This window comes from Arabidopsis thaliana (genome assembly GCF_000001735.4).
Source record: "Arabidopsis thaliana chromosome 1 sequence".
Lineage (NCBI taxonomy): Eukaryota > Viridiplantae > Streptophyta > Magnoliopsida > Brassicales > Brassicaceae > Arabidopsis > Arabidopsis thaliana.
The window spans coordinates 20,201,806-20,227,164 of record NC_003070.9 but is presented as its reverse complement, the minus strand read 5'-3'; the positions used below and the strand labels follow the sequence as shown (position 1 = coordinate 20,227,164).

At 36.2% G+C, this 25,359-nt stretch overlaps 7 protein-coding genes and 2 long non-coding RNA genes across 10 annotated transcripts; 4 read left to right on the top strand and 5 right to left on the bottom strand.

Moving 5' to 3' along the window:
• Positions 1-9: 9 nt before the first annotated feature.
• AT1G07947 lies at positions 10-365 on the top strand. Its single transcript, NR_139341.1, has one exon. It is a non-coding gene; the product is annotated as an other RNA (long non-coding RNA).
• Positions 366-1,109: 744 nt separating this feature from the next.
• CID3 (CTC-interacting domain 3) lies at positions 1,110-6,136 on the top strand. Its single transcript, NM_104295.4, has 15 exons — positions 1,110-1,414; positions 2,234-2,351; positions 2,454-2,609; positions 2,713-2,837; positions 2,953-3,143; positions 3,820-3,997; positions 4,095-4,316; positions 4,390-4,517; positions 4,584-4,647; positions 4,747-4,777; positions 4,882-5,099; positions 5,182-5,325; positions 5,423-5,521; positions 5,614-5,682; positions 5,780-6,136. The coding sequence occupies exons 2-15, from the start codon at positions 2,246-2,248 to the stop codon at positions 5,810-5,812; spliced, it is 1,764 nt and encodes a 587-aa protein (NP_175819.1). The 5' UTR covers positions 1,110-1,414; positions 2,234-2,245; the 3' UTR covers positions 5,813-6,136.
• Positions 6,137-7,712: 1,576 nt separating this feature from the next.
• On the top strand, positions 7,713-9,829 carry NF-YA5 (nuclear factor Y, subunit A5). The gene is made up of 4 exons (NM_104294.3): positions 7,713-7,976; positions 8,433-8,917; positions 9,003-9,176; positions 9,291-9,829. The coding sequence occupies exons 2-4, from the start codon at positions 8,459-8,461 to the stop codon at positions 9,582-9,584; spliced, it is 927 nt and encodes a 308-aa protein (NP_175818.1). The 5' UTR covers positions 7,713-7,976; positions 8,433-8,458; the 3' UTR covers positions 9,585-9,829.
• On the bottom strand, positions 8,944-9,433 carry AT1G07943. Its single transcript, NR_139340.1, has 2 exons — positions 9,297-9,433; positions 8,944-9,204 (listed from the first exon to the last, which is right to left on the bottom strand). It is a non-coding gene; the product is annotated as an other RNA (long non-coding RNA).
• On the bottom strand, positions 9,676-11,770 carry SPL2 (E3 Ubiquitin ligase family protein; the record flags this gene model as incomplete). 2 transcript variants are annotated; one of them, NM_104293.4, is made up of 6 exons in its annotated part: positions 11,314-11,733; positions 10,988-11,086; positions 10,738-10,899; positions 10,525-10,646; positions 10,223-10,342; positions 9,676-10,138 (listed from the first exon to the last, which is right to left on the bottom strand). In NM_104293.4, the coding sequence occupies exons 1-6, from the start codon at positions 11,683-11,685 to the stop codon at positions 9,862-9,864; spliced, it is 1,152 nt and encodes a 383-aa protein (NP_564653.1). In that variant the 5' UTR covers positions 11,686-11,733. The 2 variants fall into 2 exon arrangements, with proteins under 2 accessions (NP_564653.1, NP_001320570.1); NM_001333632.1 differs by lacking the exon at positions 9,676-10,138 and having other exon boundaries at positions 10,165-10,342; positions 11,314-11,770.
• Positions 11,771-11,899: 129 nt separating this feature from the next.
• Positions 11,900-13,266, top strand: TAFII21 (TATA binding protein associated factor 21kDa subunit). Its single transcript, NM_104292.4, has 3 exons — positions 11,900-12,030; positions 12,280-12,556; positions 12,799-13,266. The coding sequence occupies exons 2-3, from the start codon at positions 12,296-12,298 to the stop codon at positions 13,087-13,089; spliced, it is 552 nt and encodes a 183-aa protein (NP_175816.1). The 5' UTR covers positions 11,900-12,030; positions 12,280-12,295; the 3' UTR covers positions 13,090-13,266.
• Positions 13,223-16,393, bottom strand: RSH3 (RELA/SPOT homolog 3). Its single transcript, NM_104291.8, has 6 exons — positions 15,302-16,393; positions 15,036-15,221; positions 14,494-14,954; positions 14,233-14,391; positions 13,804-14,146; positions 13,223-13,715 (listed from the first exon to the last, which is right to left on the bottom strand). Exons 1-6 carry the CDS (start codon positions 15,986-15,988, stop codon positions 13,404-13,406), a joined length of 2,148 nt encoding a protein of 715 aa, NP_564652.2. The 5' UTR covers positions 15,989-16,393; the 3' UTR covers positions 13,223-13,403.
• Positions 16,394-19,609: 3,216 nt separating this feature from the next.
• On the bottom strand, positions 19,610-20,235 carry AT1G54120 (uncharacterized protein). The gene has a single exon (NM_104290.3). The coding sequence runs from the start codon at positions 20,085-20,087 to the stop codon at positions 19,713-19,715; it is 375 nt and encodes a 124-aa protein (NP_564651.1). The 5' UTR covers positions 20,088-20,235; the 3' UTR covers positions 19,610-19,712.
• A 2,517-nt stretch (positions 20,236-22,752) lies between these two features.
• On the bottom strand, positions 22,753-25,359 carry CCX4 (cation calcium exchanger 4). The gene has a single exon (NM_104289.3). It carries the CDS (start codon positions 25,045-25,047, stop codon positions 23,113-23,115), a length of 1,935 nt encoding a protein of 644 aa, NP_564650.1. The 5' UTR covers positions 25,048-25,359; the 3' UTR covers positions 22,753-23,112.

The following is a 25,359-nucleotide window of genomic DNA, read 5'->3' as shown; positions in this document are numbered from 1 at the left end:
GCTTTAAGAGTGTGGTCTACTGTGTTTCTTATTGATCCTCTGTGCCACTTGTCACTTTCGTTTTCTACTTTTGGGAAAATAATTTCTTCACAAGTCTGATTATTATATACAGTAACGCCAAACACATTAGTCATCTCTAATCTCTATGCTTAACTTTATGGTAACAAGTAAGAATATGTGATCAAAGTGGTGAAATGATTGCTCTAAAGTCTAAAGTCTAAACGAAGAACTATACTAATAGAGCGTGCAACTAAGCCTTAGCATTTTAATTTCTAAAAGCTTTGATTACTATAATACAAATTTTATAGACTTGCTCCCCACCTTTTTCTCTCTTCCTTGAAAGTTTAAGCCTTTTGATTAATTATGAGTTTAAGTACACCTTCCACATCATCAAGCAATGCATATCATGCCCTCTCAAAAAGTTAATCTTGTAGGGGTGGGCATTTGGGTACGCGAGTCAGTTTTTGGTAAAACCCGATCGGGTAAGTGTAGGTATAAATTTTTAGACATTTTTTAGAACTGATACCTGAATTTTTTGGATAAATACCCAGATTTCCCTGATCTTTGGATAAAATTTAGATAAAATTTAGTTATTTTCGGGTTCTAGTTGAGCTCGAATTTTTGGGTAGAAGAAGTTTAGGACCCAATAAGATAGATCTAAATTTTCAGGTTTGGTTTCGAATCCAATTTTTTGGGTCGGTTCCGTGTTGTTTTTTAAACCCTAATCTAGAGTTTTTTTTTTGTTTAATATGAAAACTTAGTACTTAACTTTCTCTACTTGTATTATAGACTTGTAAGAAGTTAATAACTATAAAATTCAATTGACAATGTTTGAGATATAATCTCTTTGGATATATCTCAATTGACAAATAATTTGAGATAATTCTAATAATGTTTGAGATATAATCTCTTTGGATATACTATATCTGAAGAAGTAGTTATTGAGATAAATATAGCTAATTAACTTTTGAATAACTACTTCTTCAGATATAATCTAATAATGTTTGAGATATAAACGTGTGAGATATAATCTCTTGTGAAGAAGTAGTTATTGAGATAAATATATCAACAAAGGTGTTAAGCCCAAACAAGTTAAAACGGATCAAAACAAAAGGCCCAAAAACTTAATGATACGCTCATCCGTAGGTGATCACACCCTCGTAAATACACAACACAACGATCTGTCCTTAAATTCCCTCAATTCATTGAAAAGTTTGCAACAACGAAAAAAAAATCAAATCAAAATCTCAACTCTAGAGATTTATTGTTGACCCGTTTACCGCGATTCTCTCCTCAATTCGCCGGTAAACCCCTAACTCTGTCGGAAAACCCTAATTCGCCGCGACGGAAATTACCAATACTCGTTTCCTCGTAGCATTGGATTTTTAAAGCTGTTGATTCCAGCTTTGTTGAGGTAAATATTATCTTCCCAGATATCTATCTTCTGATTCTGATTTTATTGAGGTAAATATTATTAATTTGATTCAAATTTTGAGAAGTTGGTGATTCAGTTGGTTGATTTAGGGTTTCATTTGGGTACTCTGTCTAGGCCAAATTCGTTTTGTATTGAAAATTTTATTCTTTGGATTGCAAAAAGTTGTCTTGTTTATTATTATTTGGTAAATTTGAATTTTTGTGGTTTGTCATGTTATTTGTTCTTTAGAGCTGTGATTATGATTTGTTATTTGATTTGATGTATGAAGCCTGCGCAAGTTTGTGTCTTTCGTAACATTGAATCACGTTCAATGTAACATATTTCATTGCAAAATAGTTATGGGATTCAAATCCTTGGTTAGTGGATAGAACACCAATCTTCTAATTTTACGTTTTGTTGTATGCCTATTGTGCTGGAAAATGGCTAGCAATATACATCTTATTGGCAGTTTTTGGTTGTTCTTCCCATGGCTCATAATCAGAGTTACTTTATGGTTTCAGTTCTATAGTTCATTGATAATTCATAGCATACTTTTTTCCCTCGGAATGTGCAGAACATTCAGGTTACTTCTCTGTATAGGGTTTAGTTGACGAACCCCTAGTAATATGGAATTGACTGTGACATTCTATCTAAAAAATATAACTTTTACATCGCATTAAGAAATCTAAAAGAAGTTTTGATGCCAGCAAGAATGCGAATTGGAGGGCCAGTTTGCATATTAGGCTCATCGTACCGTGAGACGGTTATCTTTATCATCTTATTGAATAACCCGTTTATTGATATTTTCGTTTTCTTCAGGTTAAAGCAACTATGAAGCCTGTTCTTCACTCGGGTTCTTCATCCAATGGATTTTCACACAGGAGATTTGAAAAGGAGGCATGGATGAATAACGCACAGCCTTCTGTTGACAATACAGGTTTTGTATATATATTTCGAGACATATACATATATACCTTTACTCTGATGTAGCACCAACATCATGTTCTGCGTTCTCTTGTTTGTTGATACATATGTGCAGAAAACGGTTGGGACGCTGAAAGTGTGGATACCCCTTCTCAGAAGCTGTTAGTGTATTTCACAACTTGTAATATTGGACATCAGGTAGAAGTTCATCTCAAAAATGGATCTGTTTACAGCGGCATATTTCATGCTGCTAATGTGGAGAAGGATTTTGGTAAGGCTCTGAATGAGAACCTGTTTGTTCCTTTGAGATGGTATATAATATAAGAAGAGGTCACATTTTTTTTATCCCTTACAAACTGCTATGAAACTTTCAGGAATCATTTTGAAAATGGCATGCTTGATTAGGGATTCACGAGGAACCAAATCCCGTACTGTCAGCAAGCCATCTTCAAAGCTACTCAAAATCCCTGCTGACGAACTTGTGCAAGTTATAGCTAAGGTATGTACTCCTTTCTTGCAGATGGGATTGGGTTTTATGTTCACATGAATGCAACAACATAAGACTACTTGGTGTTTTGACATTATTATTCTTTCGTCATTGGTCTATTTGTTAGGACCTTCCTCTATCCAGCGATAGCGTCTCAGATTCTGTTCAGTGCGAGAAACCTTTAGAGCTGTTGACAGACTCTCTGATATCACAGTTTTATAATGTTGATTTGGAAAGAGAGCTGAAACCTTGGGTACCTGATGAAGATGTTCCAGACTGTTCAGATCTGGAGAATGTGTTTGATGATCCTTGGAAGAGGTAATGATGCTATTCATTAAAGTAGGATATTTACCTTTTTGTTAGGATTTCTGTTTTCTGATATAGAAACTGTTTTCTCTATTTCATTTTCCTCTGTGTTTACTTTTGTGAACTAAGTTAGAAAGTGCTTTGGAGGTTGTATCGGGTTAGGCTGAGGGAGACAACATCGTTTTCTCGATTTCTATTCTTGGTACTATGATTCTTTTTTTAATAAAAAGAGTTTTGTATTTTATTCATGTTCTTGATTCTTAACTCTAACAAGTAGCCATAGATTTATTTATCCCAGTTCAATTCCTCCCATTGGTTGGTTAGGTTGTGTAAGCGGGCTACACCGCCTTGCAGTTGGTTGGACCAATATGGGGTTTTGGTGGGTTTTGCGAGTAGGCCTGTCGTTTATAAAATTTTCATTTTTCTTTACTTTAAGTTTAATTTTTATACAGAATCAAATAGAAATATAGTATATAATACATGTAATTTTCAAAATAAATATCATTTTACTTAGTAAATTGAATATAAAAAAGCTTTTTACATATATTGAAAATTACATGCGGGTTAGTGTGAGACCTCTGTCCGCAGTTAGTTAACCCTGTTCTCTTTTCTTATTCTTTCATCATGTACACTTCCTGGGTTAACGACACTTCTCATGACATCTTATATGTGTGTGATGATATCGTAGGGGCTGGAATCAGTTTGAGGTCAATAAGACATTATTTGGAGTAACAAGCACTTTTGATGAGGAACTGTATACCACAAAACTTGAGAGAGGTCCTGGAACGAGGGAGCTAGAAGAGCAAGCCTTAAGGATTGCGAGAGAGATTGTGGGTGAGAATACCCGAGATATTCACGTAGCAGAGGTGAATTATGGATGTCTTATGTGACACTGAATTTTTACGTTTTATTGTTGTACCATATTTCACCTCTAATGGTCATGCGTGCAATCATCTTACACAGGAAAGAGGGCTCCAGCTTAGTGGAAAGTTTGATATTGATGAGGAAACCAAATACTCATCGGTCTGTGCGACTAATAGATTTGATGATACGTGTTATGAAGACGATGAAGAAGAAGAAGAAGATATATTATTGGATTGCTGCAACAATTTGACTTTTGGTGATTCTTCTGCTTCTGATGGCAAGGAACCTGCTTCAACTGGCAAATTCTATGAAGATTCATGGGTATGGTTGAGTTCTTCACTCCTAGTAGTTTCTAGGAGAATCATAGGTGATATTGCCATTTTTTGTCCTTCAGGGTGACAGCCTGCATTTACGGAGTAACAAAATGGTAGATCAGAGCTGGTCGAACTCAAATAAGCATACTCGCCAGCTTATGTCCGAACTGCCATCCAAAGATTTTCCTGTTGCAGGAAACAACATCAGGTCTTTTTCCCTTTGAACATACAAAATATCTTTCATTGAACTAGTTTCTGAAACTCATTCTGATAGGAATGAGAGCCAGCTTGGTGAGCAAAGAAAGAGCAAATTCCTAGGGGCTTCCCTTTTTAAAAAGGTATAAAGTTAAACGACGCACCTTGTGTTGATTTGGCATTTGCTTAATGGAACATTACATATAACACTGTTCTGTTGGCTTCAATCTGTATTAACGCAGCCATCTGAGGAATCAGTGTCTGGTTTTGAAGGTATGTGCAACTTCAGCTTATCGAATCTATCTACTCCCGTTTCATCTTATATGTTGATACCAATTGAATTTCCTACTAAGTTTTTAATTGCCACCTCAATGAAGATGCACCACCACCTGTGAAGCCAAGTTTCATTGATGGAAGACTCGGTCTACTCTCTGACAGAGCAAAGTCTGAGAACTCTTCTGGGTGGCCTGGAAGCTCCATTTCTAGAAATTCAGAAAACTCTGCAGCTTCCTCAGCATCAAATCTTCCAATACTGTCACCAAGCTCTTCGGGTTCTTTATCATCAGAAAAATCCACACTCAACCCAAATGCTAAGGTTTTTTTCTTAGTGCTTAGGTTATCATCTAATATCTCCTTAATACTATAAGCTTTTTACTAACGAAATTAGGTCCGACCAGGAATTTAAACTGAACCCTAACGCAAAGAGTTTCAAACCATCTCCATCAGCAACACGTCCTCAATCTCCTCAATCTCCAGTCTTTGACGGATCATTCTATTATCCTCCTGTTCCACCCATGCCAGGACTACATATTCGATACGGAGTAACTTTTCTTTATTCTTTATCTAGTGATCAACGCCTAAATTACTCTTTAAGTCTCTGTTATTATGTTTCTGATTCACTAAGTTGAAAATTGACAGACGGGAGCAGCATTCCCTGGGCAACAACACCCAATGATGTATAACAATACAACACAGCTTAGTCCGAATCAAACATATTATTCTCCAAATAGTCCACAGGTTTGTTTATTGCTATTAATAGTCATTACTCTTGAAAACTCTTTACCTTCTCTCTATTGTAAGACTGAATTTTGGAATCAATGTTAAAACAGTACCCACAACCGATGATGGTTACTCAGCAGAGACCAATCTTGTTCATGCCGCCAACGCCATACCAACCGGTTTACTACTTTACTTCAAAATTCTTGTTTTGTCTAGTTACAAAAAAAAAATGATCAACAGAGTTAGATTTTGCTGACATCTTTGATTTTATTGCAGGAGATGCCATACAAAGGAAGAGACTCTTATTAGCTTTTGGCCAAAACCATGAATGGTGGTGGCACAAGAGAAGGTCTCGAGCTGATGGAATTGGTTTCATTTAATGTACTTTATTTTTATTTATTTCCAAAGCACCGAATCTTTTCATTTTTATTCTAAAATGAACACAATTGATGTGATGGTGATTTAGTTTGTTTAGGTATTAGACTAGATTTTACATTAGATTCGTGCTGATCTCATTTCTTTATTCACTTCTGTTGTGTCTCCCTATTCAAACTTTAACGTTAAATCTTTTAGTTGTATGACATATTCTGTGTGGAGTTTGTTTTATTTATATAAAAACAGTTAGGTAGGAAAAAAAACTTTTTCATTTGTGAAAAGGAAAATCAACGATTGTAGTTCAATCTTACATATACGTGTTAAGACATGGTAGGGAAAAAGTGGAGTGCGTCTATGATTGGATTTGAAAGCGTAATGTTTAAAATTTGGAACTATTAGATTAATAATGGGTTTAGTCTTGTCTTGTCCTAAAATGCATATAAATCTTATTGCGGTGTGTTAAGGATCGAGGTTAGGGGAGATTCGAAAATATTAACTTTGTCGTGTTTGAAAATATTAGTTTAAGTAAGTCTATAAACATAAACATAGGTAAATCAAATAATTGATTTCTAAGAACTTCTAGATACTGTTGATATATAATAATAATATTTGAAGTAACACCTGTAACTTCCCTCGTTCGAAGCATGATAGTTACGCATTTCTTTTCTCTAAAGCAAATAAGTAAAAGGTACGTGTAGCAAACAACAATTAATCTTCCCCACAATACAAAGTCTCGTATTACTTCAATTATTACTAGTTAAACAAAGTGTCATTGTAGTGAACTACAAATAGGTGTCCAAGAAATAGAAATGTTGCTATATACTATATTCTTTCTTTTGGAGTGTATTTATAGTGTTTTTTTGTCTTCCTTATAATTACTATTCAGAGTTGTGGATTAAATGCAGAGAGATAGTGCAGAAATTACGATTCATTGCTGCTTTGTGTTGGGGAAGCTGCATCAAGAAATGTGAAAAAGGGCTCTTTCGCTTTGCTTTGCTTTGCTTGACTTGCAATAATATCAATTACCCCAACTACAAATATAAAATATTTTTAATTTATTCGCTTAAATGCTACTATATTGATTGCGCTATAAAGAGATGTTGACAACCTTCCACTTAAACTTTTGCTTTTTAAATTAAAAAAACACCTTCTTAAACAAAAACAAAAACAAAAAGACAGAAAAAAAAAGTACGCTTAGATAATACATAATTACATATCTTCAACTATATAAACAATGTTTTAGAATTCTGCACATTTTTGTTATGAAACAATTAAGGAATATGATACTTCAGATACCCTCTATATATTATTTAGAATCTTTGAACCTTGTAATATATATGCTGAATAGAATCGCATATAAATTGATAAAACATCACTGATATGAACATAAAAATAAAGGTGTTAAACATCTTTGAAATAAATGGAAATATTTACCATAAACATTTTTACTTTGGTTTTTCTTGTCTTCTATTTTCCTTCCTAACATTTTAATACTATCATTTATATATTTAGATATATTTCTAGCCTTGTCTAGATTATACACGCGTCACACTTCTAAATTTATATCTATCTTTTACTAGATTTTTCTATTATTTATTGTTGCCTACATATTTCTATTTTGTTTTGTAATAAAACTAAACCTGATTTGAAAATTATAAAAGCACTACGTGACACGATTTGATTCGATATACTTAATTTTTGAAACATAAACAATATAAACAAAGATAAGAAAAAATACCACAAATAGAAATGTCAAACTCTGCAAATAAATTCAGAAATGGAAACAAAATAATATTTTAAAATATTTAATAAATTGTGTGTGAATAAATATGCATTTGTTGAGAGAAGAAAACCATAATTAAAAAAAAAAAAAGAGAAAAGGAGTCAAGATTAGTCTTTTAAGCCATAGCCAATACCCAATTTGCAGAGACAGAGGAAGAGAGAGAAAGATAGTGAAGAGAAAGAAACAACCATGTTCTGAGGAAGGAGACATGCATCATCATCATCATTCATCATCATCATCATCATCATAATCTCAAGCTTATTACTTAACTTCTTTTTCTCTCCATCTCTTCTTACCAAATCCAAAGCACCAAAGGTCTCTCTCTCTCTCTCTCTCTTCTTGTTCGCTTAATTTATTTGGTAGTGATGTTATGATTTGGTTGCTCAGTTTCTACTTATGATGATATAATTAAAAATAATAATTTTTGAGTTATGAGAGAAAAAAATCTTTTGGTTGGTTTCTCTGTTTTCTTGGATCATTAAGTTCAATGAGATTTGATGAGTTTTTTTATCTGTTCAAACTCAGAAATTTAATCTGTCGATTTTAGTTTTTGTTTGCATGTTGTGTAAGTTCTAGCCATGTTCAAAGTTTGAATCTTTTGGAACCCTTTAGATCATGAAACAATCTTACTGTGTCATTGAACCTGGAATCTGTGTTTTAGGATTGCTTTTATAATCTTTTGGTATCATTTCTCTCTTGTATTTGTTGATTATGTGGATCATGAATAATATCATATGATTTATGACTGGACTTGTTGGTTTGGACATTTAGTTTATTGAAGTAAAGATTTGAAGACAATGCAAGTGTTTCAAAGGAAAGAAGATTCATCTTGGGGAAACTCAATGCCTACAACAAATTCAAATATTCAAGGATCTGAATCTTTCAGCTTGACTAAGGATATGATAATGTCTACAACACAATTACCCGCGATGAAACATTCGGGTTTGCAGCTGCAAAATCAAGATTCAACCTCATCACAATCTACTGAAGAAGAATCAGGCGGCGGTGAAGTTGCAAGCTTTGGAGAATATAAGCGTTATGGATGCAGCATTGTTAATAACAATCTCTCAGGTTACATCGAAAACTTGGGAAAGCCTATTGAAAATTATACTAAGTCAATTACTACCTCGTCGATGGTGTCTCAAGACTCTGTGTTTCCTGCTCCTACTTCTGGTCAAATATCTTGGTCTCTTCAATGTGCTGAAACGTCACATTTCAATGGTTTCTTGGCTCCTGAATATGCATCAACACCAACGGTAATATGCTGTGAAGCCTTTTGTGCTTTTACTATTCTGAATCGATCTGGCGCATTGATTGGTTGATTGGGAAATCTTTTTGCAGGCGCTGCCACATTTAGAGATGATGGGTTTGGTTTCTTCAAGAGTGCCATTGCCTCATCACATTCAAGAGAATGAACCAATATTTGTCAATGCGAAACAGTATCATGCGATTCTCCGTCGCAGGAAGCACCGTGCTAAACTCGAAGCTCAGAACAAACTCATCAAATGCCGTAAAGTATGACTGTTTTCACTTTCCATTTTGCCTAAAACACCAAAGAGAAAGAGGGAAAACTAACTCAGAAGATCTTGATGATTTGATGTAATAAAGTTTTGTTTTCTTTTTCTGTAGCCGTACCTTCATGAGTCTCGCCATCTTCATGCTTTAAAGAGAGCTAGAGGCTCCGGTGGACGTTTCCTCAATACAAAGAAGCTTCAAGAATCATCAAACTCACTGTGTTCTTCTCAAATGGCAAATGGACAAAATTTCTCTATGAGCCCTCACGGTGGTGGAAGCGGAATCGGGTCTAGTTCGATCTCACCGAGCTCCAATTCAAACTGTATCAACATGTTCCAAAACCCGCAGTTCAGATTCTCAGGTTATCCGTCAACACACCATGCCTCAGCTCTCATGTCAGGGACTTGAGGCACATGAGAAGACCTTGCTCCGAGAGAACTCAGGCTAAACTCCGGAGACTGGTGATGATACATGACGGGAAGTCATCCTTGGCTACTTATGTTATCGGTTACAAAATTTCTTCCTTTTAAAAACTTTGCTTTCATATCCTCTACAATCTCTCACTCTATATTGAGTGACTTGACGAACTTTCAAATCATTGTCAAACTATTTTGTTAACTTCCGATTCTCTGAGAGTACAAATTGCATTACCCTATTACATACAATGAGAGAAGATTCAGGGTCACTAAGAGTAATATACACGCATAGATCCCCTAATGCTCTGAAGACAAACTGGACACTTAGGGTTTAACTCTCGTTCCACGGTTGAAGCACATCGCCTGCAACATACTACATGTCCACAGGGAATAAACGCAGGTACTCTCCTTCTTGACACGCAGATCACACACAATTCTCCATCTGGGATTTCATCTGCATCTTCGGGTTCATCATCGACCACAGAATCGTTCGGTCTCTGTGGCAGTTCTCTCTGATGGTTCCATTGTTTCCATTTATTCCAGGTCCTGAAGATAAGACAGTTAAACAGATTTCAAATCGAAACATTGCCCAAATCTAAAACCAAATCTGATCTCTCACAACTCCAGTACCTGACAGCAGCATAGCTAAGGATGCCAACAGACACAATGCCCAAGATAACGCTGCCCAAGAATATAAAGTTGGTCTGTTCCATAAGGTCCTCAATCATCTTGTCCTTGGTCATCTCTGATCTGCAAAGATTATTCATAAAGATTTATATATGAACAGCAAATAGAGCCTTTCTGCAACAATGGACTAAATCTTGTCAAATGATCAACAGATTGAGAAAACATAAAGAAGAAGATGAAGTAATAATTTGAGCTAGAACGCAGGCAGATATATAAGAACGAAAAATATTCAGATAAAATCTCACAAGAAATAAGGAAGATCTTGGCACGATTTGATTTCAGGAACTCCATTATTAAAACTGTAGATGCCAACAGCTGTTATATCTTTCCCAGGTGGTAAAATCTTCTCTATATCAAGCAGACCAACCTTGGAAGAGAAAGGATTACAAAGTTAGCCAAGAACAAGTAACCATCAGTTCCTCAAAACCAGAAATTTCTTTGAATATATATATACTCACAGGATAATCGGGGTACAAAAAGGCTTGAAGAAACGAAGAATTAATAGGCTGCAAGCGATTATACACAGTGGTAAGCGGAAGAGGTTGCCTTGAGCCATCCATGTTAACAGCGACAAAACTAGAGTTCGATTGCTGATCCTTTCCAACAATGACAAATGGGACCTGCACAAAGCAAAGGATACACAAAACAAGTTTGATCATGGATACAGAGCCAAAGTTGAAAGCTCTGAAGCTGATAGAGAGACTTTACCGTTCTCGTAAAATCAGCACCGTGTTTGCGCAATGATCTCTCCAACATAAACCGGTGACCAGTGGACTGAAACAATCTCTTCCATCCACTATACACATACTGTCAACAACAAAATGATGACATTAGAAACATACATTTCCCTTCTGAGATCACACCAGTACCAACTTACATAATCCTAACTTAATCAATCACAATGAACACCTAATCATGAAGAAATCATCCAAACTCTTTAACCTAAGCCTTTGATAAGAACACAAAGCAAAATTAGGTCAATGTCAATTGCAATTTGAGGGAAACATAAACACTTAGGGTTTAGAGCAACGTACAGTTTGCGTTCTCTGAATGATAAGAGCTTTATCTCCAGTCTCCGGAGAGATTAACACGTTGTTGTTCTTGTAACCCTCATCACCGGAAATTTTCGGTTTGACGACTCCGCGAACCACAACGATTCGCTGATCATTGCTCTTCCTGTTATCGTTAGTCTCTGATTTGTCTTCAGAAGCCGGAAGCAGTGATCGGAGGTCGGAAATGGAGACTTCGGGTGCATCTTTGATCTTCTTCAACGCGGCGTTGGTAGAAGCATACTTGAGAGCAGAACCGACGGCGCTAACAGCTAAAGTCAGTCCGAGGATTGCGCCGTCGAAGGAGAGAGCGATGTCCGTCAATAGATTCAAGAGAGCACGCTCCGGCGAGGACATTGTGGTAATTTCGATTTCAACGTCGTAGACACGGTCACACGGACAAGTAAACGGAAGAGAAATGAGGCTATTATCGGTATTTAATATTATACATTCGACCGTCGTTCTAATTTGGGTCTTTAATGGGCCTATGCACGAGTGAAATACAAAATACTAGTAATAAATAGCGTTTTAGTTAAATTACATTTACACCCTCAACGTTACAGCAGATTTACAAACCAAAACCATAAATATCAGATCTAGAGTGGCAGAGATTAGTATTTCCCGATTCCTCGCCGCCGTTCATCAATCTCTCCGTCGTGTTTCTGCCACTAGCTCTCCACCAAACTTTCTCTCTCGCATTAGGTATTTATCGCCTCTTTATGGCATATAATCTTGTGTTTTGGAACTTATTGATGAAGCTAGGTTAGAATCTCCTTTGTCTTTCTTATCTCCGATTCGTGAAGCTCTAATTCTTATTTATTCGATTTATGTAATGTGTTGCTGTTACACGATGTTTGCTTGTGAGATTCGATTGAAACTTGTGTTGTTGCAACATCAATTCTGTATAAGAAAGGTTCTTAATTTGACTCTGTAGCTTTACTTTTTTTTTAGTTGTTTAGGGATAAACATGGCAGGAGAAGGTGAAGAAGATGTACCTAGAGATGCTAAGATTGTGAAATCTCTGCTTAAGTCGATGGGTGTAGAAGACTACGAGCCTCGTGTGATACATCAGTTTCTGGAGTTATGGTACCGGTATGTGGTCGAAGTGTTGACAGATGCTCAGGTTTACTCAGAGCATGCTAGCAAACCCAACATTGACTGTGATGATGTGAAGCTCGCTATTCAATCCAAAGTTAATTTCAGCTTCTCACAGCCTCCTCCAAGAGAGGTATGCATTGTTGACGATTCCATGTTTCTTCTTCTTCATTGTCTGAGAAGAGATGCGATATGATCGGTCATTTGGTATATGTGAATCATTAGGGAATTATCACTCTTACTTATGACTTATGAACTGTGTGTGACCCTCTTGCCTCATAAATTGTATCACTGAGAACCTCAAGTTTTTGTCTGTCACATCCATGCCTTTTGGTTCCTGAATCTTGAAGTTTCTGTTTTTGATGTTTGATTTAGGTTCTGCTTGAGCTTGCTGCAAGTAGGAACAAGATACCTCTGCCAAAATCGATAGCAGGACCCGGTGTTCCACTCCCACCTGAACAGGACACATTGCTGAGCCCAAATTATCAGCTCGTGATACCGAAGAAGTCGGTTTCAACAGAACCTGAAGAAACCGAGGACGATGAAGAAATGACAGATCCTGGACAGTCCTCTCAAGAACAACAACAGCAGCAACAACAAACCTCAGACCTTCCAAGCCAAACTCCTCAAAGGGTCTCTTTCCCACTCTCTAGACGACCCAAATAAGTACCCAAATAAGTAGATAGACCAAAAAATCTATAATATTTATGTATCAACAAGTAGAAATGTAACACAATCAAAAATTAATGACCAGAGCCAGTTTTTATGGACCAGATCCAGATGTGTGGTTTGAAGATTTAGAATGTAAGAGAATCAAATATTAATGACCAGAGTCAGTTTTTTAGAACATATAGGCATATCTTATATACACTGTTGTGTGGGAATCAACAATACCGAAGGTACAACAAATCTTCTGAAGCATTATACTATATATGCAACTATAGTATATATACATGAACAAAGGTAATTAAGAGAATCAGTTAGCTTCCCCAGCCAACCATGGTACCAGTAGCTGCACGGTGAGGCCGTGAAAACGCAAGCCCTCGATCATACATCCGCTGAATTTCCTCTCTGTATTCAGTCAGAGACTTGTCAGGTATGGCTGGAGTCAGCTCCACCACATCTCCCATCTTCAGCTTGCATTTCAGATCACTTACAGGTGTCTGGTTAAGTCTTGGCCTTAGCTCTTCCTTTGCCGGGATGCTGTACATTGACCATCTCGAGCTCCCTGGTCCTGCTCTGCGTAACAGGTCCGACACGGTAGAATTCTCGGGAAACTCTTGCACAGTCATCTGCATTTTCGGGTTTATCAAATTATAACTCCAAGCAAAGAAACATCCTCAAAGGAGCAGAATTTGAAGGAGATATATAATAACTAACCTTCTCATTTTCGATTACAATCACATAGACTGGTCCTTCTTGGTTACCACTAGGCTTATATGAAAACGGACAGTCTTCTGCGTGAGACGGGAAACTGCACAAGGGCTCAGAAGAGCAGATCGACGATCCGTCTTTGCTCATGGTTTCAAAATGCCAGGTCACAACCCATCTTGCCCATTCAACCATTTGAAGCACAAACGATGAGTGTTTGCAGTCACCTTCCTTGTATCTCCAGTGAGCTGCAAACCCAAATTCAGCTTGCAAATGCATCTCCTTTGTCCGTATTTGAACTTCCAGCGGAATAGTTCCATCACCCATCACTACAGTATGCAAAGATTGGTACCTAAAATTCACAAAGCCCAAAGTTAGATAATTAGAGAAAGCAGAAGCCTGCATCATCTTAAGCTACAATCGGTTTGCAGAACCCACCCGTTGAACTTGGGATGAGAAATGTAATCTTTCAGCTTTCCAGGAACTTCAGACCATAGCTTGTGAACTACTCCCAAGGCCTTGTAACAATCTTTCTCATTGTCAACAATCAAACGTAAGCCATGAATATCATGAATTTCATCCATGGTTAGCTTTTTCCTGGCATAAAATGAAGTGTCAGTATTCCCGGTTCTCTCCTTTATCTTAGTGAAACCAGAAAACCAACAAGCAGTTTCGAATAGAGAGGAAATGAGAACTTACTTCAACATCTTGCAGTAGATACTATACAAACTCTTGTGCCGTCCAGAGACAACATGGTAAGAGATGCCTTCTTTCTTAAGCGCTTGCTCCAATTTCTCAATCGCAGAAGTAATCATAGCTTCATCGAATGAATCCTCAAGCATATCGGACATCTCATGGTGCTGATCAGGATGGAGATGCTTAAAACACAGATTTTCAAGCTTAACTTTCCAGCTAGAAATTCCCAAACGATTAGCCAAAGGCGCAAATATCTCTAGAGTTTCTTTGGCAAACCTTTGCCGCTTCACTGGTGGCAAAGCATATAGAGTCATCATGTTGTGTAACCGATCAGCTAACTTTATAAGAACAGCTCTGGCGTCTGCCATTGCAAGAAACATAGTGTGCAAACGATCTGCTTCTACGGTTTTACAAGCGGTATTGTTCTCCCGAGCAAGTTTACTTAACTGGCTCAGCTTAGAGACCTAATGCAATTTAGAAGACAGAATTCAGTTAAATCCTCAAGTCTTTAGCTGAAACACATTCATTGCTACTTCTTTACTTACCCCTTCCACAAGATCAGCAACTCCTGATCCAAAAGTTCTGAGAATATAATCATAGCTCATAAACGAATCGTCTAAAGTATCATGTAAAATTCCAGCTACAACAACAGTCGAATTAGCTCCAATGTCAGCCAACAACATTGCAGTCTCCACACAATGTTGCAGGTATGGATCACCAGTTGCTCTCATCTGATTCAAACACATCAATTAGCAAAATCAAAACCAAAATTATTGACAAGTTTTTGAGATTTACTTCTTCTTCCACACACCTGTCCCCTATGAGCTTTCTCAGCTTCGTAAAATGCTTTGATCACAGATTCATCTTCGAAGATTTTGTGTTTCAATTGAGCACGTCTAAGCAAATCCCTAGCATATGGTTGTCTTCTTTCTCCTTCGAAACCATCGTCCATGGTAAACGGTAGCTGCTCATCGACAAGAACAGAGTCTGTATCGTAATCAACACATGAACCTATCGCTTTCCTGACGAAACCATTGAACAATCTGCTAGATCCTACACGAAGAGCAGATCCACCATCTAAGTTCCGATCGCGTGAAATCCTCATCGGAGGACTGTTACCAGATGAAATTGGACCGTGAAGCACCGAGACAGGGCTTTGATGATCTCGTTTTAGGTATGAAGAACCAATGAATTTGCTCGGAGAATAACAGAAGGATCCGCTTAAGGTCCGATCCTCGCTACGATCATGGCGTATTGAAGCTAATTCCTCTCCTACGGATGGATGCGATGAGGAAGAAGAGGAAGATGATTTGACGGAAGCGCCGGAGAAAAGCAAAGAGAGACCTCCGATAGTCGGCGAACTCGTGGAAGAAGACGCCGATGAAGATCTAGAGTTCAGATCGAGGTCACATGAGATATGAGCGTTGATTTGGTGAGCTGTGGAACATACAGTGCTCGCTGGACTCGCGTAAAGCGCTATGGTCGTTGCTACCACCATTGAAACTCTCTGGTAAGAATTCAAAATGAAAACCTAAAGAATTTTTTTTCTGTTTTTTTTTAATTCTGGAATTTGAATCCAAAGCTTCGTCCAATTTTCTGGAGAATCAAAGAACTTTCCCTAGAAAAACAAACAGATCTACGAACCAATCGATCTAGGTATATATACAATTTCTAACAAGAGATTGAAATGGGAAAATCTAAATAAAATCACAGAAAACGAAGAGATTGTGAGAGAGAAATTGAGAATTTTTCTTCTTCTTCTTCTACTTTATAGATCCGAAGAAACTAGAAATAAACCAATCTATCCTTGGTGGTGTTCTTATTCGCCCGTTAAATCCAGCAATGGAAGCGAACTGAGCAATGCAAATTACTTAATTACCCTTTTTGTTTAACCATAGATTACTACTGACTTAAACTAAGATGATGTTATTAATGTTGTTACTAATGTCGTTATCCATTTGTGATTATGAAACTATAAATAACTGTTTTTTGGTACTTTGTAGTTTGTTCGATCAACGTAAACTAATCAAAATTTTCGAATTTAAACTTTGATTACAGTTTTTGCGCGAATTACTTCTCTAGAATTTAAAATCTAGAATTTAAAATCTAAATTGCGTTTTCTTTTAAAAAAATATCTAGAATGTATTTACGGAAAAATCAGCAAATGGTCGGAAGTGGGATCCACTGCATGATTCTAATGTTTTTTGTCTGGTTGGGATTTTTTTTGATTCAATGAATCTATTTGCGGATGAGGAATCCCTTCTTTTTTTTTTCTCCTCTCGTTTAAGAAAAAAAAATGTACAATATACTCCAAACCCTTACGTCCGTTGATCAATTGTGTAACAGTCATAGAGAAGGAGAAAATCAGAAATTTAACAAAGAATGTGAAAAAATTGGAATATGTCGAATGGTTTTTTCACTTTAATGTTCTCAATAATTTTGTTAGTTAACAAAATTATTAAATTTTGATGGTATTGCTTAAGGACAATACAGACATTTCAGCCTAAGTTATAGTAATTGCCAACTTTTATTTCTTTACGAATTCTTACATTTCCGATAAGGACACCGACGAACTCTCAAAGAAGAACCATCACTGCCAAAGAAAAACAGTTGCCACGTGGCCTAAGGGGACGGAGCTTAACAAGACACGTGTCTTAATTGGTGGCCAAGTTTTACATTTGTGTGCCAGGTCAGCACCTACGCTCAAGGCTCTCAGCCTCCGTGACTTGTGGGAATCGTTTACCCTATAAAATCGACGGTCCTGTTTGAGTCTTGCGATTCGATCATACCCGTCAAACTAATCACGACAATATACTGTTCTTACTTCTAAACGATCTTAAGTCAATAATATCAACACCTGTTTTTGTAATTGACTTTCGATAGAATGCAACAAAAGTTTGGTAAATAATACATCAATTTAATAACTTTTCTAACAATTTTCATGTCCAAATCAATTCAAATGAGACCTAAATTGTTGGTCGGAAACTGAAAAAGTCATGTATACATGAGTTTCTGAATATAAACGTTCAATATCGTGGAAATTAATTGAATCCAAAACAAAATTTAGAAATGGTTACGTTAGAAGCAAAAGTGTCAAGAGGCAACGTGCAAACTTTAGTCACCACGTGGAACTTCTTCTTTTCCACGCAACCACGTAATAACTAACGTACCATTCGTCACAACGTGTTTATTTTCGGTTTAGTCTGTAACGGGAACAATGTCAAACCGTAGTTTTTATTGGTCTGGCTTGATTTATTGTTGTTTCTGTGGACCGGTCGTGATCCTATGGGCTTTTCTCTCACCCAAAAATAAACGCAAAACGAGCAAGCTTTTAGGCCCATTTTTACTGCATTGGGCTATTAGTTATTGATCTGGCTTGAATGTAGTGTTGTTTTCGTAGGTTATGAACTTATGATGTATGATTTGATCCATCTACTAATAGAGGCTTGATATCTATCATATTTTACAAGTCGTGATATCAATAGCATATTTTACTGCGAGGATTGTTATGTGTCACTAAAGACAACACTAGGCTCGTGGGTTGGACCTTGTGGGGAAAACCAAATGGATCGAACCGAGAAGTAATAACCAAAATTTAGATAGGTATGCTCTCGGACATGATGAGAACAAGAACCACTAAATCTTTGAAGTATGACTGCAATGTAAAACATAAAACATTTCAGTGCCAAATCTACTATTTTAACTCGAATTCATGGTAGGTTCTTGATGTCGTTCCCAATTGGAATATATTGTTATATCCGACCGTACAATTTTATGCTATAGAGGAAGTATATAATATTTCATGGATTTCTAGCAGATGTTTACATAATGACTTTTTAAATTGTAACTGTGATAATAACTTAATACTATATGGTTATACAATAATTCAAATGTGTGGAAAACTGAGAATAATTCAAGTTGGTACTAGTAATATACAAGCATTGAGATTCTCGAATCTAAAGCAATCGTCGAAAGTCCAGATAAGTGTTAAAATATTCGAATTTTATGGGGAAACGACGAGTTTGTCATGTAAGAACACGGTACATGTATCAATATGAGATCTGAATATCAAATGATAATTTATTTAATAATTCATCGTCTGATGATTGCATTTCTAGCAACTAATGCCACCTTAACTCAATCACTTACAATACAAGATTCTAGTTCATCTCATTCCATGATCAATCACGTTACCAAGCCCAGACAATACATTCATTCAAATGTTTGTAATTTGATACTGTAAAAGAGGACAACGTCGTGTAAAAAAAAAAATTCATTTCTTTACTTATATGTTCTCTTATCTTTATCAAACTAGTATTTTATATACAGTTATCAACGGCCTTGAATGTTTTGTAGATTTTTTAAGAGTTTTTGGTTTTTGTTTTTCAAAAACTTATTTTCATACCAATCAAGATTTTAAAATTTTGGTTTCCCTACAATTTAAAAAAATAATTTTGTTGGAGTTTTTCATTCATGATTTTAGTTTTTTAGTTTTCCTAAAATTTAAGAAATCTAGTTTTTACTCAATCAACATTATTTTTCTCAAAAACCAAAAACCAATTTTTGGGGTTTTTGAAACAAAACTATAATATCAAAAAACTAAAACTAAAATCTAAAATCTATAAACTAAAATCTAAATCCAAAAACTGAATTGAAAATCAGCATCCGTTCAGGACCATAGTTTAATTATGAATCTCTCACTATTGGTGTTAACTTGTTCGTTTGATGACTGATGTGCATGTATGATATATAATATTTATCATTTATTGTAGAGAATAAAATTTGTCTTGTTGGTTACAATAACGAAATTTAGTTAATCTTCATCCCTCAAAAGTAAAAGAAAAAGAAAACTTTATAAACTTATAACAAAGTAAAGCAATTTTATTTCACCAGAGTGAGTCGTAAATAATTTGTAATTAATAGATGGAGAATGATTATTTGAATTGCAGATTTTCTACCATAATATTAGAACTATTTTTTTTGCTTACATGTCATTTACAGTTTATGAAATATTATTTTGTTAATATGTATAAATTTAACAAATCGTATTTAATAAACTATATAACCATATACTGATAACAGTTTCATTTTCCAGGGATGATTCTTTTTTTTTTTTTTTGACACAACCAGGGATGATTCTAAAATTTAACAAATTACAATAAAATAGTTATATAAGATACAACAGGAAAAATAATACAAAGTTACAAAGAATATAATTTTGGCTATACAAGAAAATACCGTGCTCGGTCATGGACTGAAAAAGAAGAGAAAGAGAGACCTAAACCGGGAACCGCAAACGCAGCCGCTTCAACCGCCATTCGCTGCTGAATCGCTTCAAGCTCAGCTCCTGCGTCTACGAACTCTTTAACCAAATTACGATAAAACACTTTTATCTTCTTCACAACTCTCACGTAGTGTAGCTTCAACCATCTCAGCTTCATCCTCCTTACCATCTTCTTTAACGAGAATCCGCCACGTGACACCGCACTGTTCTTCCCACCAAGACGTACCACCTGCGACTTACGGCGACGGATATGAATCTTTCGACGGCTCCTAGACCACCGGAACACGGGGATTGCGGCGATGCGTTGATCCATTTGGATAGTAATTTTTTGACAAGAAAAAAGAGAGAGAAAGAGAAAGAGAGTTTGTTATGTTTTAGAGAGGCCACATTGAGAAACTAATATATACAGACACACATACACGTATATAAAATTGTGTATATACATTTTAGTTTGGGGTCAGTGACCTTTCATGTGACATGTGACATCTTTCGTAAGATAGTATTATATGCAAAAAAAAAAATTTGTTTTTTTTTTATTTATAATTTAGTGTCCTGACCACACAGTGATCTGACTATCCACTGGGCCGAAGCCCGCGACCAGGGATTTTTGAGCCTCTACTTAAGGGTCCCCTGGAACTGGTGGTCTGAGGCGCCAAAGCAAATCCGCATGTTAATTCCCTGGTGGTCAGGAATCGAACCCGGGTGGCGGGCGCCTCAGTCGAGGTTCCTTTACCACCAGACCACGATGCCTGGGTTTTTTTTCTTTTTAGTATATGCAATTTTGATTTAAGGGATATGGCCTATATGTCACGACATTTTTGTCATAAAACTATACTGGACCACATATCAATCTCATATATGTATATGTGTTCTTTCGGATTCTATATTAAATTTACTCTTTGTGGATTCTATAACAAATACAAAATTTGTTAAATTATACTTTGAAAAGAACAAAAAAGATAGGGAGAAATTGAGAGGTATATCAATTTGATTAGAAATGGGCAGCACATTTATGTTTTGTTTTGTTTCCAATAATATTGCAAAAGAAAGACGATTTAGTTTAGAGGTCTCATGCAGAGAGCATGAACTTGTTTTCATGTCTTCCCTTTTTGAATCATAAAACAATTTCTGTAATTTTTAAACACTTAATAACATACACATGTCTTCTTATTTTTGTATATGCTTTACTACAATTCTTTGATGATAAGAAATTTCAATGATTGACTGAAGATAGGTCGCTGAGCTTGTCTTCAACTTAATGTTTATTAATTCGATATATATTATATTGTGGTCCACATAACTTGAGTACAATATAATATAACGGATACGTTTTCTATAGGGTAATATATCATTATCAATTGCATATAAAACTATAGTGTGTGTTTAATTCGACTCATTTTTTAAAAAAAATATGCTAAATATAAATTTTAAAATAGTTAGAAAGTTATTTTTTAACTAATGTGTGGTTAAAGAAAAAAAGTTCGAATCTACATATACATTTTTGCAGCCACTTTGTGAAATAAATCCTCAAGTTGGGACTTATTTACAGTGGCTGTCACTGACATTTAATAAATGTTTTTGATAATTAAAAAGTAAATATTTGAATTAAATGTTTGCATTTAACTACCTTCCCAAAATCTCTCTGCATTAACTATACGATTAGTTACTAAAATAAAACTTCCAAAATATTTAATATCATTTAAATACTACAAAATTATCATTTTTGATATTGCTTTTTTTTATGACTATAACAATTCGATTATAAGCAGCAAACCGTAGAGATATTTGATAGCAATTAATTACTACAAAATTACAAATTATTTAGACAATGGTTTATAAACATATCATAAATAAGATCAACATTAATAAAATAAATAGGTTTTTTTACGGGACGGGTTTGGCAGGACGTTAGTTAATAACAATTGTAAACTATAAAATGAAAATTTTTTATTGATAGATACAATTTGTAAACTTTTATATATACTAACTTTAAGAAAATAAATTGTCCCCGCGGTATACCGCGGGTTTAAATCTAGTACGACATTAAATCGAAAGATCAACAATAGCAATCCCGCTATATGTAGTTTTAAATTCGGTATTCTAAACATTGATTTTGTAAATATCAAAATAATATTACATATACTGAACTCTATGTTTTGTTTCTATAAACAAACAATTCTCTATTATTTCAGAAACCATAAGATTATGTTTTAACATTTTCTCACAAAAAGGAAAAAAATGCTTTGGTTTATCGATCATAAATTAATGTTTTTAGATCTGGTGATATATTTCACATATAATCTAATTGTTATGAATATTAAAGTTAAACTGGCCAGTAAAAACAACAAAATGGCATATATATAAACCCAAAAGTAATTAAACACAACCCATATGAGTGTCAGAGTTGTCTTTTTGCGAGAACAGAGCAATAAGATATAACATGTTCTTAGATGTCTTGTCCCGAGTTGAGCATATTCAAACACTATTATATAGTACCTATATAATGTTACGAGATTGTGATACACTATATGGTATCAATTCAAAATTCATAAATATTATATAGTACTTATAATAAGAGGGTGGTCAAGTGACATAAGGTATGACACAATACATTTACTTCATGCGCAAGAGAGAAATATATAAATGTGTATATGTAGTAGATAAGTCTCTACGACATGCCTAACCTTACGCCTTGGTCTCCACGACGGCACATACTTACATTGCTCTTTGGACCCATTTTGTTCTCTATTCACTTTAATGCGAGAGAATCATTTGGTACATGATAACTTATGCTATATACTGTTTATAATATAATTTGGAAACCATTCACCAAGAAAATGATTTATTTGCCTTCTTGTCCTTTCTTTTTTCTTTTTTCTTGTCGTTAACTTCTTGTTATTCTCTCTTGTCGATTAGTTAAATCTAATTATTAGCTAAGCAATAGTAATCGGTATAAACTATTTTAATAACAACGTATGTTTCTTTGTTACGTAACATGAAAATTGAAAATCAGATAAACAATTAATTTTTCCGATACGAATATCGCACTACCACGTGACGACGATGTACAACTACAAGTGGAAGCTAACGAAACAAGTGGGGCAACACTATTGAGTTAAGCCGTGGCCCATTTATACTAAGGCCCATTAGTCCCCATTTTCGAATACATAATCCATTTGTCCCAATCTACGATCGAGATCTACCACAACTATCTAGATCCAATGGCTCAGATTCATTCAGTTACATCAGCATAATAATACAAACAACATTTACTTCAGAACCAGTGGGCTATATCTCTAACAACATGATGTATACAATAAGCTGGCAACAATGGCGTTTCAAGAAGCCCAAGGTATGAATCCCATGGCGGAGCTAAGCCTGAAAGTGACGAATATCAGATACAGTGTAATAAGACCAATGCCCATCACTTTGTTCGGTCGCATTTCGTTGCGTGGGAGCATCACAAGAGACCAAATCAATCCGAATATTAGAAACCCTAGAGTGTAGAACAAGCTATTGTCCTCCGGGATCATGTAAGTCTCTGGACTTTTCGACCAAGCACCAAGAAACATCGACATACCTAACCCAACAAGCGTGTTAAACATTGGACCTGCGTAGCAACCAGACAACGCGATTTGTACCCCATCTCCACCGTTCATTGACAATGCGATGTTTGACACTAAGTCACCCATTGAGTTTCCCCAAGCAAGTACGGTTAGACCGAGTATTGACGGGTTGATTCCATAGATTCCACCAAATGTAACCAAAAGTGCAACAAGTTCGTTTGCAATCATGTAGAACCATACGATGCTCATGATGAATCCACCAAGTACCCAAGGGATTAAATATATTTGAGGTGGACGGTCGGGCTCTGTGTTTTTGAACGCGAGATATCCAAGAGTAGATCCAATCGCAATTCCGATAAAATAGGCTACAATGCGAGCTTGAAGACTCGTATCATCTTGGCTGCTCCAAAGAAAGGAAAGTAGGACAGGCGCCAGCGAGACACTAGCCACCGCATACGTCTTTGACCAGCTATCTTCCTCAATCAATGGGATTGTCAACCGTCTAGGAACAGTCAGTGGAGTTTCCAGCAAAGATGTGATTTTAGAACATAACGAGCTCTCGACTTCTGCACCATCTTCGGTCCACCCCCATGGAGGTCTTTCTTCATCATGAACATTGGCTTTTGCGAAATGGTTTGAATAGATGGCTACATTTGTAGCCCACATCCACTGTGGTAGAGAATCATGTAGCCGAGGTGGACCTTCACCGGTGTCAAGCTCCATCAACGGGCTGTACATAGGAATATCCTCTTCAACACTTGGGGAGGAGAACACACTTCCTTGCATTGGGAGCAAAGGCGTAATAGAATCCAGCTTCAACCTCCTGGAATGTTTCCTCAAAATCTCATTCGCAGCCACGAGAGAAGCATAAAACACATAGATCGAGACAAACGCAATGGCAATACCCACAGTCACCTTACCAACCATCAAAATCACCATCAAAGCCACCAATGTGAAAAGGAAGAAACTCAAGTCTCTGATGAAACATTTCTTATCAATCTTAACTTCTTTATCCGCAACACAAAGTGAAACAATCCCAACAACAACACAAGTCACAAACACTGCACCACCCAAGACGCTGTTGAGACCCACTTCCCCTTTATCTGAACCAACAAAAGCAGCTATACTCGCAAACACATCAGGAGCTCCGTTACCAAGTGGAAGCAAAGTAACACCAGCAACAGTTGGAGGCAACCTCAAAAGCTTAGAAAGCTTCTCCAACGAACAACAAAAGTAATCAGCAGCAGTATTACCCAACAGATAAAACAAAGCAACAAGCCAAACACCTAACAGTATATAACCCAAGATCTTAAAATCTCTGCAGGAGCAGTAAAAGAACTTGAGGTAATCAAAGAAGCCATCTGGAGAACAAATTGGATTCGATTTCAAGAATTCGCATTGATCAGCATAACCTCTATGTTCATGTAACCCAGAGCAGGATACAGTACTATCACCACTCAAGCTGCTATTACCAGAAGAGCCATTAGTGTCAACTTCACTCAAATGTCGACGAGGTACAGTAAACTGGCTAAACCCACGATTGAATTTACCACTAGAATCAACGAAAGAAAGATTCTTCAACAAAGGGTTCCTGTAAATATCGCTCTGATCAAAGAAGAAGATGAATAGGATTATAGCGCAAAGCCCATTGAAAATCCCTCGAAATTTGGGATTATTCGAGCTATACATAAAATTCACAGCTCTCATTTCGAAATCTGAAAACTTGAATCCTATCAACAACAACTACCCCCCACAGATCATAGCGTAATTTAGCTGCAAAACCACAAATCGGGAGAGAGACCTAGGGTTTTGAAACCCTAGGATCCTGGACGAGATTGAATCAAAGTTTTCAGATGCTCACCGATTTGAATCGACGTGATCTCTGATCAGAAAACCGTTTTCTCCGTACGAAACATCGATCGGTGAGAATCACTTGTGTCGGAATCTTAACTTGCTTAATTAGTATCCTAATTGAATTGGGTGGGTTTATTTGACCCGGAACCCAAAAGTTGACTCGTT

What these genes read in the sequence shown, in the direction of transcription:
- CID3 (NM_104295.4), top strand. Translation starts at nt 2,246, where the DNA reads ATGAAGCCTGTTCTTCACTCGGGTTCTTCATCCAATGGATTTTCACAC. An exon ending in GAGATATTCACGTAGCAGAG is followed by an intron (nt 3,998 to 4,094) that starts GTGAATTATGGA and finishes CATCTTACACAG; the next exon opens with GAAAGAGGGCTCCAGCTTAG. An exon ending in CGCCAACGCCATACCAACCG is followed by an intron (nt 5,683 to 5,779) that starts GTTTACTACTTT and finishes ATTTTATTGCAG; the next exon opens with GAGATGCCATACAAAGGAAG.
- NF-YA5 (NM_104294.3), top strand. Translation starts at nt 8,459, where the DNA reads ATGCAAGTGTTTCAAAGGAAAGAAGATTCATCTTGGGGAAACTCAATG. An exon ending in AATATGCATCAACACCAACG is followed by an intron (nt 8,918 to 9,002) that starts GTAATATGCTGT and finishes ATCTTTTTGCAG; the next exon opens with GCGCTGCCACATTTAGAGAT. An exon ending in AACTCATCAAATGCCGTAAA is followed by an intron (nt 9,177 to 9,290) that starts GTATGACTGTTT and finishes CTTTTTCTGTAG; the next exon opens with CCGTACCTTCATGAGTCTCG.
- TAFII21 (NM_104292.4), top strand. Translation starts at nt 12,296, where the DNA reads ATGGCAGGAGAAGGTGAAGAAGATGTACCTAGAGATGCTAAGATTGTG. An exon ending in CACAGCCTCCTCCAAGAGAG is followed by an intron (nt 12,557 to 12,798) that starts GTATGCATTGTT and finishes TGTTTGATTTAG; the next exon opens with GTTCTGCTTGAGCTTGCTGC.
- RSH3 (NM_104291.8), bottom strand. Translation starts at nt 15,988, where the DNA reads ATGGTGGTAGCAACGACCATAGCGCTTTACGCGAGTCCAGCGAGCACT. An exon ending in ATCTACTGCAAGATGTTGAA is followed by an intron (nt 14,392 to 14,493) that starts GTAAGTTCTCAT and finishes ATTTTATGCCAG; the next exon opens with GAAAAAGCTAACCATGGATG. An exon ending in TTGTAATCGAAAATGAGAAG is followed by an intron (nt 13,716 to 13,803) that starts GTTAGTTATTAT and finishes CCGAAAATGCAG; the next exon opens with ATGACTGTGCAAGAGTTTCC.
- AT1G54120 (NM_104290.3), bottom strand. Translation starts at nt 20,087, where the DNA reads ATGGATCAACGCATCGCCGCAATCCCCGTGTTCCGGTGGTCTAGGAGC.
- CCX4 (NM_104289.3), bottom strand. Translation starts at nt 25,047, where the DNA reads ATGAGAGCTGTGAATTTTATGTATAGCTCGAATAATCCCAAATTTCGA.